Here is a 15688-nt window from a genome sequence, read left to right as displayed (position 1 = left end):
TTGCTATTATATTTTCTCACTGTACATTTTTCCAGAGGCATTTAATTTCTGTACTGCAGGCATGATTAATTCAACATCTATTGAGTGGTGCTTGCTGTGTTAGGTGCTGTGGGGAATGCGTGGTCATGATGGACTTGCCATGAGGGAATGTATAATACATGAGTAAAGTATTATTATATTGTTGTCACTTTTTTTCCCTTTAACTTTTATTTTGGTGTGAAAAGCTGCCACAATAGCACTAGAATTTCTCTTTTATTGATCTTCACCCAGATTTCCCAAGTCCTTTTTTTCTTTTAATTGCACTTGCATAATCATCTTTGTCCAGAAACACACATACATTTTTTTTCCTTGAACCGTTTGAGAGGAAGTTGCAGACATGCCTCTTTACCCCCAAATATTTGTGCCTTTCCTGAAACACAAAGACTGTCTTACATAACAGAGTGTAATTATCAAAATCAGGAAATTCACACTGGCACAGCACTGCTCTCTAATCTACAGGCCTGATTCAGATCTCGCTTGCTGTCCTGTGTAGCAAAAGAAAACCTCAGACCATGGGTTGCATTCAGTTTTCAGGGCTGTTTAGTCTAATCCAGAATAATTCCTCAGACTTTGGCTTCTTGACCTTGATATTTTTGAAGAGTACAGGCCAATAATTTTTAGCATGAACCTCCATTTGGGGATGACTGGTAAGGTGTAAAAAGCTTTTGCTCCCACTTTTAGCATCCGTTAATGATTCTTGTCTGAATAAATGATTACTGATTGTTGCCAAATGGTGATTTAATCCATATTTTGAAATAGCAACCATTATCAAATCAAGCTGAAGTTTATCACTTATCTCTGGGCCAGAAGATAATACAGTCATTTGCCTATATATATTTTTTGACTTGGGACCAGTACTGTAATAAATAAAGCTCCTTCTGAACAGATGAAAATCTAGGTTTATATTTTACTGATTTGTAAAAATGTTCCTTACTTACAGTAGCAGAACATGTGTCTAGAATCTGACTGGGTTCAAGTCCTGGTTGCATGCATACCAGCTTGGGCTAGTTATAATCTGAGCATCTACTTCTTACCTCTGTAGTGTAAGGATGGTACTCATAGAGTGTTTTTGATGAGATAAAGGACATAGTACCTTTAAGTATGTTAAGTACACGGCAGAAATTAGGTGAGCCCCTAATACATTTAAATATCTATGGTTAGCTTAAAAAAAATTGTTGTAAAATGTACATAGCATAAAATTTACTGTTAACCAGTGTTTAATTTAGTGGCATTGAGTACATTTATAATGTCCAACTGTCACCGCTACCTCGTTCTAGAACATTTTTCATTATCCCCAAAGGCAGCCCCATACTCATTAAACAGTCACTCCCCACTCTTTCCTCGCCTAGAACCTGGCAGCTACTCGTCTGCTTTTTGTTGCTACAGACTTGGCTATTCTAGATGTTTCATGTAAATGGGGACAGACAATATGTGACCGATTTCACTTAGCTCCATGTTTTCAAGATTTCTTCCATGCTGTAGCATGAGTTAGTATGCATCCCTGTTTATGGTTGAATTAAGTTCTCCGTTTTATGGAGATACCACGTGTGTGTCCATTTATCAGTTGATGGACATTTGGGTTGTTTCCGCCTTTTGGCTATTTAAAATAACACATTCTGTTTGAACACCTGTCTTCCACTTCTAGGCGTTTGGTTGCTGGGCCATACAGTATTTTATGTTTCACCTTAACTTATGAGGAACCCCGAAACTATTTTCAACAGCTCTTGTACTACTTTACATTCCAACTAGTTATATAAGAGTTTCAGTTTCTCCAATCCTTGCCAGTTCTTGCTTTCCTTTTTAAGACAGTGATAGCCAAAAAAAAAAAAAAAAAAAGAAAGAAAGTGATAGCCATCCTGGTGAAAGTAAATGCTACCACTGTGGTTTCGGTTTGCATTTTTCTCTGAAGACTAATGATAGCATCTTTTCATGTGCTTGTTGGTCATTTGTATATCTTGTTTGGAGAAATGGCCATTCAAGTTCTTTGCCTTTTTTTTGGCTGTGCTATGCAGTTTGTGGGATCTTAGTTCCTCCACCAGGGATTGAACCTGGGGCTCTTGGCAGTGAAAGTGTGGAGTTCTTACCATGGGACTGCCAGGCAGTTCCATTTGCTATTTTTTAATTGGCTTATATACCTTGTTGAGTTGTAGGAGTTCTGGATAGTAGATCCTTACTAAATAGATGTGTGATTTGGAAGTATTTATTTTCATTTTGTTGGTTTTTACAGTCAATCGCAATTTTTATGTTTTATGTAACTTCTTCCTTTAAATTCCAACTTTAAGGAGTTCTCTAGTGGCCTAGTGGTTAAGATTTTGGGCTTCAGTGATGTGACCTGGGTTTAATCCCTGCTCAGGGAACTGAGAATGCCACAAGCCTCGTGCATGGCAAAGAAAAAAAAAAGGAAGAAAAATAAAACTCCAGCCTTAAATGATAAACAGGTTTCTAGGAATAAAGGTTTTACTCTAGAATTTATAAAAATCTCTTCATGTTACTGCTTTTTTTTTATTAAATGTGTAATTTGATGCTGGACAGATAAAATATAATTCCATATAAATCAAAGTTTATTATGCTTGAGTAAAACTATGCCTTAACCACAATTCTCTGTTAACTAGAGGTCCATACATAGGTATTCAGAGGGCTGGCTAGCAGTCTTAATCTTTGAAGGTTATGTAATTTAGTGATTTTTCTAAAATTATTTTCCTTATGTTTTAGGTATTTACGTATGGGATGTTGAAGGCAGAAAATATTTTGACTTTCTGAGTGCTTACAGTGCTGTCAACCAGGGGCATTGTCATCCAAAGATTGTGGATGCTTTGAAAAGTCAGGTGGACAAGTTGACCTTAACATCTAGGGCTTTCTACAACAATGTGCTTGGTGAATACGAAGAGTATGTTACTAAACTTTTCAACTACCACAAAGTTCTTCCAATGAATACAGGTAAAATATTTCCTTTTTTTTTTTTTTTTTTTGGTTAAAAAGCCAAGAAAATCTTATTATTTTCTGGTAACTTGAAACATTTTTTAAAACTGATATTTTAAAATGTTCCCTTGGGTAGGAGTGGAGGCTGGAGAGACTGCTTGCAAGCTTGCTCGTAAATGGGGGTATACCGTCAAGGGGATCCCAAAATACAAGGCAAAGATTGTTTTTGCAGGTATGTGAAATTCAGTGTTAGCTGCTATGATTGAAACATACAATTGTTAGTTTCCATTTTAACTTATGATGAGATATTGCAAATGTATTTGTCTCATATATGTTATATCGAGGCTTCCCAGGTGGTACTAGTGGTAAAGAACCCGCCTGTTGCATGAGACCTAAGAGGTGTGGTTTCCCTTCTTGGGTTGGGAAGATCCCCTGGAGAAGGAAATGGCATAGACACAGGAGCCTGGGGGGCTACAGTCCAGAGTCTCGAAGAGTCGACATGACAAGTGACTGAGCCACGCATGATGCATTGAATGTTGCATAAAAATTGAGAGATTTCCTTCTCTTGGGTTCATTTCCAAGTATTTCTTGGATGCTCCTAATAACTCCCTACCTCTCCCTCCCTAGAGGGAGTGACTGTGTGGTTTATTTCCCATCTGCTTATCTGATTTTTTTCATAGCAGTTTTCTGGTTAATGAGACAGTTTTGCTGATGCGAGCATCATACAAAAATGTTGCAGCAGTTTTGTGAGGTTATTGAGGTTGGGTTATGTTCATGTAGGGTCACGTCCTAGGTATGATACGAAGTTTGAACCTTAGTGTATCTCAAACACTATGAGATTTTATTGTGCCAAGTTGTTAAAAGCTGTTGGACGAGGAGGGCTGGCATTGCCCCCGGTATATTTCTGTGAATGGTTGAGAGGAATGACTCGTGTACTGAGTAGGGAGACCAACAGTTAATTTAGATTATTGATTTAGTCTGAGTTTGGGATAGGTTCTGACTTCTTCTTTTCTAAAACTTTGATTTTAATTTTTAAAAACATATGGAGAAATTTGTCACTGCACACGGTCGAGATTCTTTCTTGTGATGGTTGAAATTGTGAAATACTTTGCCTTATGAACACAGGTAGCTAAATTATACGCCCCATAATACAGTAGAATCTAGAGTCATCTGATGGCCAGCCGAAGTTGGTGTCTGGGGAGGGGGCGGCGACTGATTCCTGTTTCCGAAGAAGAAATAGTCTCTGCCCAGGTCTCTGATCTGCCATTTTGGAATCTCGTGCCTTTAGTTGTAAGGCAACATAACTGTCTCTTACAAACAAAAATGGCCTTTCTGGTGACTTTCCTCCTTACAGACCATGGCTGGTCTCTCTCATATTAGCACAGGGCACAAAGATGTTTCTCCCAGGTGCTGAGAGAAGTCAGTAGGAAGAGACAGAGGACTGTCTGTCCCCAGGTGCAATCCCTGATTCAGCAGGGTCAGCTCGGGGCGTGAGCCTGCTGAGGCCGATGGCGGAGAGCAAGTAGGCTGTTGGCATACTTTGTCTTAAACGAGCCTGGGCAGAATCAATAATGCTGTTGCTTGTAGACAAGTCAAGTAGGGATTACTCATAGCTGAGAGAGGCTCTGCAGGGGTTGTACTGAAGGATGCTATAGGGCCAACTTGGAATAATTCAGTTCAGTCACTCAGTCGTGTCTGACTCTTTGCTATCCATGGACCGCAGCACACCAGGCCTCTCTGTCCATCTCAACTCCCAGAGTTTATTCAAACTCGTGTCCATTGACTCGGTGATGTCATCCAACCATCTCTGTTGTCCCCTTCTCCTCCTGCCCTCAATCTTTCCCAGCATCAGGGTTTTTTCAACTGAGTCAGTTCTTCACATCAGGTGGCCAAATTATTAGAGTTTCAGCTTCAGCATCAATCCTTCCAATGAATATTCTGGACTGATCTCCTTTAGGATGAACTGGTTGGATCTCCTTGTAGTCCAAGGGACTCTCAAGAGTTTTCTCCAGTGCCACAGTTCAAAAGCATAATTCAGCACTGGGTTAGCTGAGTTGCTGCTGGCAGAGGGGATGAGAAGATATCTTTTTAAAAAGTGGGAGACTCTCCAAGCCTCTCTTACTCTAGTCTGTTTCTTTTCTTCCTTGAATTTAACCACGTTGAAGTTACCTTGTACGTTTGCTTTATCGGTTTGTCATGGTGTGTCTTCCCTAATAGCATAGAAGCTCCTTGGGGGCAGGGACCTTGCCAGTCATCATTCTGTGCCCAGCACCTAGAGCAGTGTCTGACATTATTAATCAGTCCTCAGATTACTAATGAAACAAACTAATGGGTAAAAATTGTTCCTGAATAAAGGTCAATGTCTGTCTTCTAGCACATAATAGCTTATGACACCACGGAAGGCAAATTGAAAGTGTTCAGACTGCCTGAGGAAATTTTATCCAAATGAAATGTAAAACTCATTCTGTAGAATAGTTAGCCTATAGTGTTGGATTTTTAAAAGGAAAACTGCAAATTCTCTATGAAGGATAGTCATTTTCTCATGTCATTATCATAAATGTGTCTAGAAAAACCGTCTCTAGAAAAACATGTGTTGAATGCTTCAGTTTTTAGGGTTTGGGATTATTGAAAGAAAAGACAAATCTCTCTCCTCAGGGGCCTTGCTGTGTATTATAGTTGGGAGACTCGGTAGAGCGGTCCTAAAAGAGTAATCACAAGGCCAGACCTCAGCGGGCACATGAACCGGGGGTGTTTAGTACCCAGCATTGTTTAAACAGATCAGCTCACTGGAGGCTCTCTAAAGCGAACCCTTGCTTTTTTTTTTTTTTTTTTAAATTTTTATTAGTTGGAGGCTAATTACTTTACATCATTACAGTAGTTTTTGTTATACATTGATATGAATTAGCCCTGGATTTACATGTATTCCCCATCCCAGTCCCCCCTCCCACCTCCCTCTCCACCCGATCCCTCTGGGTCTTCCCAGTGCACCAGGCCTGAACACTTGTCTCATGTACCCAACCTGAGCTGGTTATCCGTTTCACCCTAGATAATATACATGTTTCAATGCTGTTCTCCTGAAACATCCCACCCTCTCCTTCTCCCAGAGTCCACAAGTCTGTTCCATACATCTGAGTCTCTTTTTCTGTTTTGCATATAGGGTTATCATTACCATCTTTCTAAAGTCCATATATATGTGTTAGTATATTGTAATGGTCTTTATCTTTCTGGCTTACTTGGCTCTGTATAATGGGCTCCAGTTTCATCCATCTCATTAGAACTGATTCAAATGAATTCTTTTTAATGGCTGAGTAGTATTCCATGGTGTATATGTACCACAGCTTCCTCATCCATTCGTCTGCTGATGGGCATCTGGGTTGCTTCCATGTCCTGGCTATTATAAACAGTGCTGCGATGAACATTGGGGTGCACGTGTCACTTTCAGATCTGGTTTCCTTGGTGTGTATGCCCAGAAGTGGGATTGCTGGGTCATATGGCAGTTCTATTTCCAGCTTTTTAAGAAATCTCCACACTGTTTTCCATAGTGGCTGTACTAATTTGCATTCCCACCAACAGTGTAAGAGGGTTCCCTTTTCTCCACACCCTCTCCAGCATTTATTGCTTGTAGACTTTTGGATAGCAGCCGTCCTGACTGGCGTATAATGGTACCTCATTGTGGTTTTGATTTGCATTTCTCTGATAATGAGTGATGTTGAGCATCTTTTCATGTGTTTGTTAGCCATCTGTATGTCTTCCTTGGAGAAATGTCTGTTGAGTTCTTTGGCCCATTTTTTGATTGGGTCATTTATTTTTCTGGAGTTGAGCTGGAGGAGTTGTTTGTATATTTTTGAGATTAATCCTTTGTCTGTTGCTTCATTTGCTATTATTTTCTCCCAATCTGAGGGCTGTCTTTTCACCTTGCTTATAGTTTCCTTTGTTGTGCAAAAGCTTTTAAGTTTCATTAGGTCCCATTTGTTTATTTTTGCTTTTATTTCTGAAATTCTGGGATGTGGGTCATAGAGGATCCTGCTGTGATTTATGTCGGAGAGTGTTTTGCCTATGTTCTCCTCTAGGAGTCTTATAGTTTCTGGTCTTACATTTAGATCTTTAATCCATTTTGAGTTTATTTTTGTGTATGGTGTTAGAAAGTGTTCTAGTTTCATTCTTTTACAGGTGGTTGACCAGTTTTCCCAGCACCACTTGTTAAAGAGGTTATCTTTTTTCCATTGTATATCCTTGCCTCCTTTGTCGAAGATAAGGTGACCATAGGTTCGTGGACTTATCTCTGGGCTTTCTATTCTGTTCCATTGATCTATATTTCTGTCTTTGTGCCAGTACCATACTGTCTTGATGACTGTGGCTTTGTAGTAGAGTCTGAAGTCAGGCAGATTGATTCCTCCAGTTCCATTCTTCTTTCTCAGGATTACTTTGGCTATTCGAGGTTTTTTGTATTTCCATACAAATTGTGAAATTATTTGATCTAGTTCTGTGAAAAATACTGTTGGTAGTTTGATAGGGATTGCATTGAATCTATAGATTACTTTGGGTAGTATAGCCATTTTGACAATATTGATTCTTCCAATCCATGAACACGGTATATTTCTCCATCTGCTTGTGTCCTCTTTGATTTCTTTCATCAGTGTTTTTATAGTTTTCTATGTATAGGTCTTTTGTTTCTTTAGGTAGATATACTCCTAAGTATTTTATTCTTTTTGTTGCAATGGTGAATGGTATTGTTTCCTTAATTTCTCTTTCTGTTTTCTCATTGTTAGTGTATAGGAATGCAAGAGATTTCTGTGTGTTAATTTTATATCCTGCAACTTGACTGTATTCGTTGATTAGTAATTTTCTGGTAGAGTCTTTAGGGTTTTCTATGTAGAGGATCATGTCATCTGCAAACAGCGAGAGTTTCACTTCTTCTTTTCCTATCTGGATTCCTTTTACTTCTTTTTCTGCCCTGATTGCTGTGGCCAAAACTTCCAAAACTATGTTGAATAGTAGTGGTGAGAGTGGGCACCCTTGTCTTGTTCCTGATTTCAGGGGAAATGCTTTCAATTTTTCACCATTGAGGGTGATGCTTGCTGTGGGTTTGTCATATATAGCTTTTATTACGTTGAGGTATGTTCCTTCTATTCCTGCTTTCTGGAGAGTTTTAATCATAAATGGATGTTGAATTTTGTCAAAGGCTTTTTCTGCATCTATTGAGATAATCATATGGTTTTTATCTTTCAATTTGTTAATGTGGTGTATTACATTGATTGATTTGCGGATATTAAAGAATCCTTGCATTCCTGGGATAAAGCCCACTTGGTCATGATGAATGATTTTTTTAATATGTTGTTGGATTCTGTTTGCTAGAATTTTGTTAAGGATTTTTGCATCTATGTTCATCAGTGATATTGGCCTGTAGTTTTCTTTTTTTGTGGCATCTTTGTCTGGTTTTGGAATTAGGGTGATGGTGGCCTCATAGAATGAGTTTGGAAGTCTACCTTCTTCTGCAATTTTCTGGAAGAGTTTGAGTAAGATAGGTGTTAGCTCTTCTCTAAATTTTTGGTAGAATTCAGCTGTGAAGCCATCTGGTCCTGGGCTTTTGTTTGCTGGAAGATTTCTTATACAGTTTCGATTTCCTTGCTTGTGATCATTTTGTTAAGATCTTCTATTTCTTCCTGGTTCAGTTTTGGAAAGTTATACTTCTCTAAGAACTTGTCCATTTCTTCCAAGTTGTCCATTTTATTGGCATAGAGCTGCTGGTAGTAGTCTCTTATGATCCTTTGTATTTCAGTGTTGTCTGTTGTGATCTCTCCATTTTCATTTCTAATTTTGTTAATTTGGTTCTTCTCCCTTTGTTTCTTAATGAGTCTTGCTAATGGTTTGTCAATTTTGTTAATTTTTTCAAAAAACCAGCTTTTAGCTTTGTTAATTTTTGCTATGGTCTCTTTAGTTTCTTTTGCATTTATTTCTGCCCTAATTTTTAAGATTTCTTTCCTTCTACTAACCCTGGGGTTCTTCATTTCTTCTTCCTCTAGTTGCTTTAGGTGTAGAGTTAGGTTATTTATTTGACTTTTTTCTTGTTTCTTGAGGTAGGCCTGTAATGCTATGAATCTTCCCCTTAGCACTGCTTTTACAGTGTCCCATAGGTTTTGGAACCCTTGCTTTTTGAAAAAAAAAAAATCAAGCTTCTGGGAATTCTGTGGTTATCTAGAGGTTAGGACTTCTCTACTTCTCTTGCAGTGGGTAGGAGTTTGATCCCTCATCCAGGAACTAAGATCCCACAAGTAGTGGATTGTGACCAGGATTAAAAAAAAAGCTTTCTGGAGTATTTTTGGGGAACTGTGATATTAAATTGGATGGTTTGTTTGAAAAAAAAAATGACTGTTTATTTCTTCTTTCTAGCTGGAAACTTTTGGGGTAGAACATTGTCTGCTATCTCCAGTTCCACTGACCCAACCAGTTATGATGGTTTTGGACCATTTATGCCAGGTTTCGAAATCATTCCATATAATGATCTGCCTGCCCTTGAGGTACTTCACCTAGTGTCACGGTACTTTAGCTCATAGTACATAGAACCTGCGTTTGTTGAATGTATGAATTAAAAACGGACATCTGATTGTACTGAGAGTCACATATCTCATAACTTACATTTAAGTTAGGCCAGGATTCACACTTATTCTCTGTAACGGTCAGTTAGTTTATAACATGTGGAAACCAGGTTCCGTGGTCTATTCCTGACCACCAACCAACCACTTCAGATTTGTTTCCTACGTAAGTATTAACTTGAGTATTACCTGTTAATTACTTTAATAGACAAGATTAGTCAGTTTTCAGCCAGGTTTTTAAAATTATGAAGTGGAAGACTTCCAAAATAAAAAGATACACTTCTAATGTATCTATTTAATGGCGTTTTTAAAGGCCACTTTCACTAGTTTTTATTGACAGTACATTTGAGTATTATATTAGAAAATACAGGATGGAGTAGCTTAAAGCTGAGATATTTTTAGCTTTTGGTAATTGATTGTCAGAAAAGTTGTACTTGGAAGTCAGAATATAAGTTAGTGTAAAAACTTAATTTGCGTACTTACTCTTACGGGAAAATATGTGCATTGTGTGACTTCAGATTTCCAAATAGATTGGAAAGGAAGTTACTAAGAGCATACTCATGCTGTTTCCATAGCGTGCGCTTCAGGACCCAAACGTCGCCGCATTCATGGTGGAACCAATCCAGGGTGAAGCAGGCGTTGTTGTTCCGGATCCAGGCTACCTCGTGGGAGTCCGCGAGCTGTGCACCCAGCACCAGGTCAAAGCCGCCCACTTGCCTGCCGTGCTTAGGGTTTGGCCGATAGGAAAGCTCCAAGGTTGCATCACTTTTCCACTAGAAGGAGGCTTCATTCTAAGAGCCTCCAAACTTTCTAGGGCTGATAGAACTTTCTAGCAGCAGGCTGCAGAGAAGCTGACTTTACTGGCAGGGCCCTGGTGGACCCTCTGCCTGGCTCCTTCCTCTCTGCCCCAGCAGCCTCTGCTTGGATTCTTCTCAAAGCCTTTGTCGCATCCCTTTGCTCCAGAATTTAACCTCTCTCCCCCTCTTCTTCCACCAAACTGGTAAATGTTAATAAGATGTACATATTAACAAATGGTTGTGAAATAAACAGAAATCTGTTCCCAGAGAGTAGTTCTGTTCAGAAACCCCCCCCAAAACCCTCACTTTGCATACCTGCCCTTCCACTGTGGGCCTCTGGGGACAGGGTGGCCTGACACAGGAAATAACTGTGTGTCCCGCACCATTGAAGTCACGTGGACAATTAAAATGTTTTCACGAATCTGAGGGGATGCCAGAATGACGCATTCGTGCAGGAAAGAGTAAAATAAAGATAAGTATTTCGCTATGAAAATAATTTATTATTTTCATATGCTATTTTCATTTATGCTATTTTGTTGTTTTCCAATAGGTTCTGTTTATTGCTGATGAAATACAGACAGGCTTGGCCAGAACTGGGAGATGGCTGGCTATTGACCACGAAAATGTCCGACCTGATATTGTCCTTCTAGGAAAGGCACTTTCTGGTGGTTTATACCCTGTAAGTTGAATGCTCAACCGCTCTTTGTATTTTCCCTGTTCTCATGAATCCCTGAGATATTTTTACATTACCGACTGCCTTTCTGAGGGTTTGGTTTTACTTAGTGTGGTTTATATACATAGGTCACCTGGAATACGTGTGATAAAAACATTTCAGAGTTCCATGGTTAGCCCCACTTAGTTTAACTGATGAATTGAGTGTCCCTTGGGTTTGCTCCACTGCATTTATTTTGGATGGGACCATTTTATCTCCAGAGTACTCCTGTAGATGTCTAGGCTTTTCCCCCATAGTTCAGAAACATACTAATTGTTTAAAACCATTGACTGATTAATGCAGAGATTGAAAAAAATTAACGTTTAGTTGTTAATCCTTTTCTCGGGTTTGCTATTCAGAGCCAACAGTTGGTATGGATTAAAGAGCTCTGAATGTGTAGTGCAGAACATTGTTTTCTAAACAATTAAAGCATTTCACCCTGAGAGTGGAAAGAATTTTAAATATATCACTGCAGAAATAGCTTTGTTTTAGTTCTGAAAGATGACTTGGTACCGCTGAAGCGTGCCCAGTGTGCTTGGAGCATGTTCGGGCAGTCCTCGTTTTGTCACCGGCGGTCAGGGAGGCTGGCTTGTGGCCCTGGTTGGTTGAAGCTTCGTGTCAGATTTAACATCTGCTTCGTAAATACCTGTGTTTCCATAAGAGTAAGAGTGGTCCATCTGAGAAGAGACTTGGTCTGCGCCTAATTCTCTTTTTTGTCTTCTAGGTGTCCGCAGTGTTGTGTGATGATGAAATAATGCTGACCATTAAGCCGGGGGAGCATGGTTCTACGTACGGAGGCAATCCGCTGGGCTGCCGAGTGGCCATCGCAGCCCTGGAGGTAAAGCTGATGGCAGCTCTCAGGAGAGCCGACCGGCCCATCCTAAGGGAAATCAGTCCTGACATTCGTCGGGAGGACTGATGCTGACGCTGACACTTCAGTACTGTGGCCACCTGATGCAAAGAGCTGACTCATTGGAAAAGACCCTGATGCTGGGAAAGATTGAGGGCAGGAGGAGAAGGGGACAACAGAGGATGAGAGGGTTGGATGGCATCACTGACTCAATGGACATGAGTTTGAGTGAACTCTGAGTTGGTGATGGACAGGGAGGCCTGGCATGCTGCAGTTCATGGGGTCGCAGAGTCAGACACGACTGAGCGATTGAACTGAACTATATGGTAGCCAGTATCCTGGAAGTGGTGCTGAAGTGACTCTTAAGTCTGAGCTCACTGGTGTAATAAGAAATGTTACAAGATTGCAGTGTATTACAGAACGTGAAGTATAGAGAAGGATTGCGTGGGTTTCCCAAGTTTTCAGTCTCCCAGGGCTTTGGGCCTGCAGGTCCTGGCCTGTCCACCTAGAGCTCTCCCTCTGTGGCCAGGCTGGCCTATGAAGCCTCTGGCTTGGCCCACGTGGTTTCTTATTATTGTCGTTAAAGCGAGGATTTGAATGCTTTCAGACTTACTCCTCAAGTGCCTACAAAAGGCATAAAATTATTATGTAATCTCTGAGGATGGACTTTTTAGGAGGAAAAAGAAGCCAAAGGAAGTTCTGTTGCAATTAAAAAATTAAAATGTGTTCAGTCCATTGATTTATTTACCTAAGAAGAAAATTTATCAATTGCATTAAACAAATTTAATCCTTATTTTGCTACAGAACAGATTAATGGTGGGTTTTTGCATAAAGCAAGGCTTTGTCTAAGCGAGTGTCTGTTACATGATGAGAAATCAAACTGGTATAAGCTTTGAAAAATAGAAGTGAAAGTTAAGTTACTCTGGTCTTTATCTGATCCTCTTCTTCCTTTGCTTGTAGTTCACATTCCCCTCCAAAGAGCAACATTAAAAAAAAAAAGGCAGTCTTTAATATATGTATAATTTCTCTTGAAACATAGGTTTTGGAAGAAGAAAACCTTGCTGAAAATGCAGAGAAAATGGGTATCATCTTGAGAAATGAACTCATGAAGCTGCCTTCTGATGTTGTAACGACTGTAAGAGGAAAAGGATTACTAAATGCTATTGTTATCAGAGAAACCAAAGGTATGGAGACACAATATTTTACAAGGTACTATTCTTATAGGAAAAGCTCAAAATGCAAATGGTATTTTCTTTGGTCGTTGGGTTCCTCTGTTTGAAACTGTTGACTGGCCTCCTATCGACCAAGTCGTTGGCTCTGCCTGATACTCTTCTGGGCTTCCCAAGTAGTGCTAGTGGTAAAGAACCTGCCTGCCAGTCCTGGAGAGCCAGAGACACGGATTCGACCCCTGGGTCGGGAAGATCCCCTGGAGGAGGGCATGGCAAACCACTCCAGTATTCTTGCCTGGAGAATCCCATGGACAGAGGAGCCTGGTGGGTTACAGTCCATGGTGTTGCAGAGAGCCGGGACACGACTGAGGCAACTTAGCACATACACATGCAGTACTCTTATTACCTGATTTATATTAATGGTCTTAAAAATACAGCTGTTTCCTACAAGAAGGCATATTTGACTAATTTCACCCGTTTGTATTCCTTCAAGTCATTTGTTATTCCGTCATCAAGTTATTTGTTATGCAAGGTTATTTATACAGTACTTGGAGAGTTCAGTTTGTTTTCCGTTAGGAAGACTGCCCAGAGCACTTTGCAGTTTCCTGCCTGCTCTCCTTTCCTCCCTCACTTTGCAGATCAGCAGAGATAGTAGGAGCAGCAGTAATAATAGGAATGATAACGGTGATGTTGGTAATAAAAATAACCCCAGGTGCCACTTAACTGAGCGTTTGGTGTTTAACACATCATTTGTAACCCATAAGCGTTCCTGGTTGGATTTTCTTGCCATAACCCTTCCTTTTCAAAGCAATGGTTTTAACCTTGACTGCATTTTAGAATCACCTAGGGAGCTTTTTAACAAATTAATCCAAGCCTAGCCTCATGGCAAAGACTCTGATTTGATGGGTCTAGAGCGGGGCTCAGGCACTGGCCGCGGCCCCTTCGGTGTTTCTGTTGCACTCAGGGTTTTGAGGATCCCGAGAGTCTAATTCTACCAGCTTAGGAAGCAAATCCAGGTTAGAAACCTGTAATGGTCACTGGGTTTGAATGTTGCTTATTCTGTGCCTGTTAGTTATCTGTATCATACCCTAGTTCTTGTATGCATTGGTTCCTCATATAATTAATTATATCTGCCTTAGCATGTGATTTTTATGCTAGGTCAAAAACCAGACAAAAACCATATCTGCTCATAGCATTCAAACCATTGCTGAAAAGTAAGTTCATTTTTAAGAGTGAAAGCCAGAAGTGAGCTTGCAGCTCAGAGCTGCCTTTCTTGAGTGACAGTGACAGTGATGTCGCTCAGTCAAGGCCAACTCTGTGCGACCCCGTGGACTGCAGCCCGCCAGGCTCCTCCATCCATGGGATTTTCCAGGCAGGAGTACTGGAGTGGGTTGCCATTTCCTTCTCCAGGGGATCTTCCCGACCCAGAGATGGAACCTGGGTCTCCCGCATTTCAGGCAGACACTTGACCTATTGGGAATTCTGTTCTTGCCAGGCCGCCCCCACCCCTGCAGGCTCCTTATCATTGATCAGCATACACTTGACGGTTTTTCTTTAGATTGTGATGCTTGGAAGGTGTGTCTGCGACTTCGAGATAATGGACTTCTGGCCAAGCCAACCCACGGCGACATCATCAGGTTTGCGCCCCCGCTTGTGATCAAGGAGGATGAGATTCTAGAGGCGGTGGAGATCATTAACAAGACCATCCTGTCTTTCTGAGGGTGGTGACAGTTTTCAGTGGTGCCTGGGGAGCCAGCTGGAGACATGTGGTTCATAAAGCTCTGAGTTTCTGTGCTTAATGCAGGCATATTCCACTCCTCCATATCAAGGGCTTTAAAAATATATATATATATATATGTTTTTCAGTTCATGTATAACAGAATGACTTTTATAGACATGCAGTTTGCTATGTAACATAATTAAGAGAATGTCCTGGTATCTTATATTTGATTAAGTTGTTTTTGTGCTTATATTCTTTCTAAGATGAGGTGCCTTTCTATATAGACAGCCTTTTAATCAAGCCCCTCAGCATAATTTATATATGTTTTAATAATTTCCTTGCTGGTACAAATGTTTGTATTTGAGAAAGTTATATTAGTATTGCCTGGAAGACTTGCTTAACCTTATAAAGTTGAATCATAATCATTGAATTTTAGCAAGGATGAATGGTTAAGCTGACACAAGTCAACTCCATATTGGCTGGCATCAAGACGTATTCTGTGAATGTCATTACTTTGAATTAAGAATTAATGTTCAACATTCCTAGATTATGTTTTAAATGTTCCATATAATTTGTAAAAAGTGTTTGTTTTCAGTATATCTTTAAAATAAATCTCATGTCTGAAATGTCTATGTTAGGGACCAGTGTGTGGTTACTGCAGTGTTATCGGTTACCTCACATTTTAAGCTCTCTGAGAATGTTTTTATTTGCTTTGTTTCTTGTGTTCTCTAAGAACATTTCAGTTTGTTTGGTAATCTCTAGAAAAAGAGAAATTATAAAAAGAAAGTTTCTTTTAGTACTCCTTCTCTGCTTTCAAAATAACCGCTCTTTTCCCATGTGTATACTAGTACTTGGCATTTTTATTAAAGCATCCTTGTTATGCCTGGAA

The 15688-nt window shown here is 40.0% G+C and overlaps 1 protein-coding gene across 3 annotated transcripts in view; it reads left to right on the top strand.

Annotated features, from left to right (window-relative positions):
- The window catches only part of OAT (ornithine aminotransferase), a 22652-nt gene extending 6964 nt beyond the window's left edge, over nt 1–15688 (top strand). For all 3 annotated transcript variants that reach the window (XM_020900710.2, XM_070470381.1, XM_020900711.2), the window contains 8 exons: nt 2752–2976; nt 3095–3190; nt 9349–9476; nt 10127–10249; nt 10899–11027; nt 11785–11898; nt 12950–13094; nt 14638–15688. In XM_020900710.2, the coding sequence (XP_020756369.1) occupies nt 2752–2976; nt 3095–3190; nt 9349–9476; nt 10127–10249; nt 10899–11027; nt 11785–11898; nt 12950–13094; nt 14638–14798 (1121 nt within the window). In that variant the 3' untranslated portion in view covers nt 14799–15688. The remainder of the gene's footprint in view (nt 1–2751; nt 2977–3094; nt 3191–9348; nt 9477–10126; nt 10250–10898; nt 11028–11784; nt 11899–12949; nt 13095–14637) is intronic.

The sequence above is a fragment of the Odocoileus virginianus genome, chromosome 7 (genome assembly GCF_023699985.2).
Source record: "Odocoileus virginianus isolate 20LAN1187 ecotype Illinois chromosome 7, Ovbor_1.2, whole genome shotgun sequence".
Lineage (NCBI taxonomy): Eukaryota > Metazoa > Chordata > Mammalia > Artiodactyla > Cervidae > Odocoileus > Odocoileus virginianus.
Note: the sequence above shows the minus strand (reverse complement) of the source record. Positions and strands in the feature narration are given on the sequence as shown.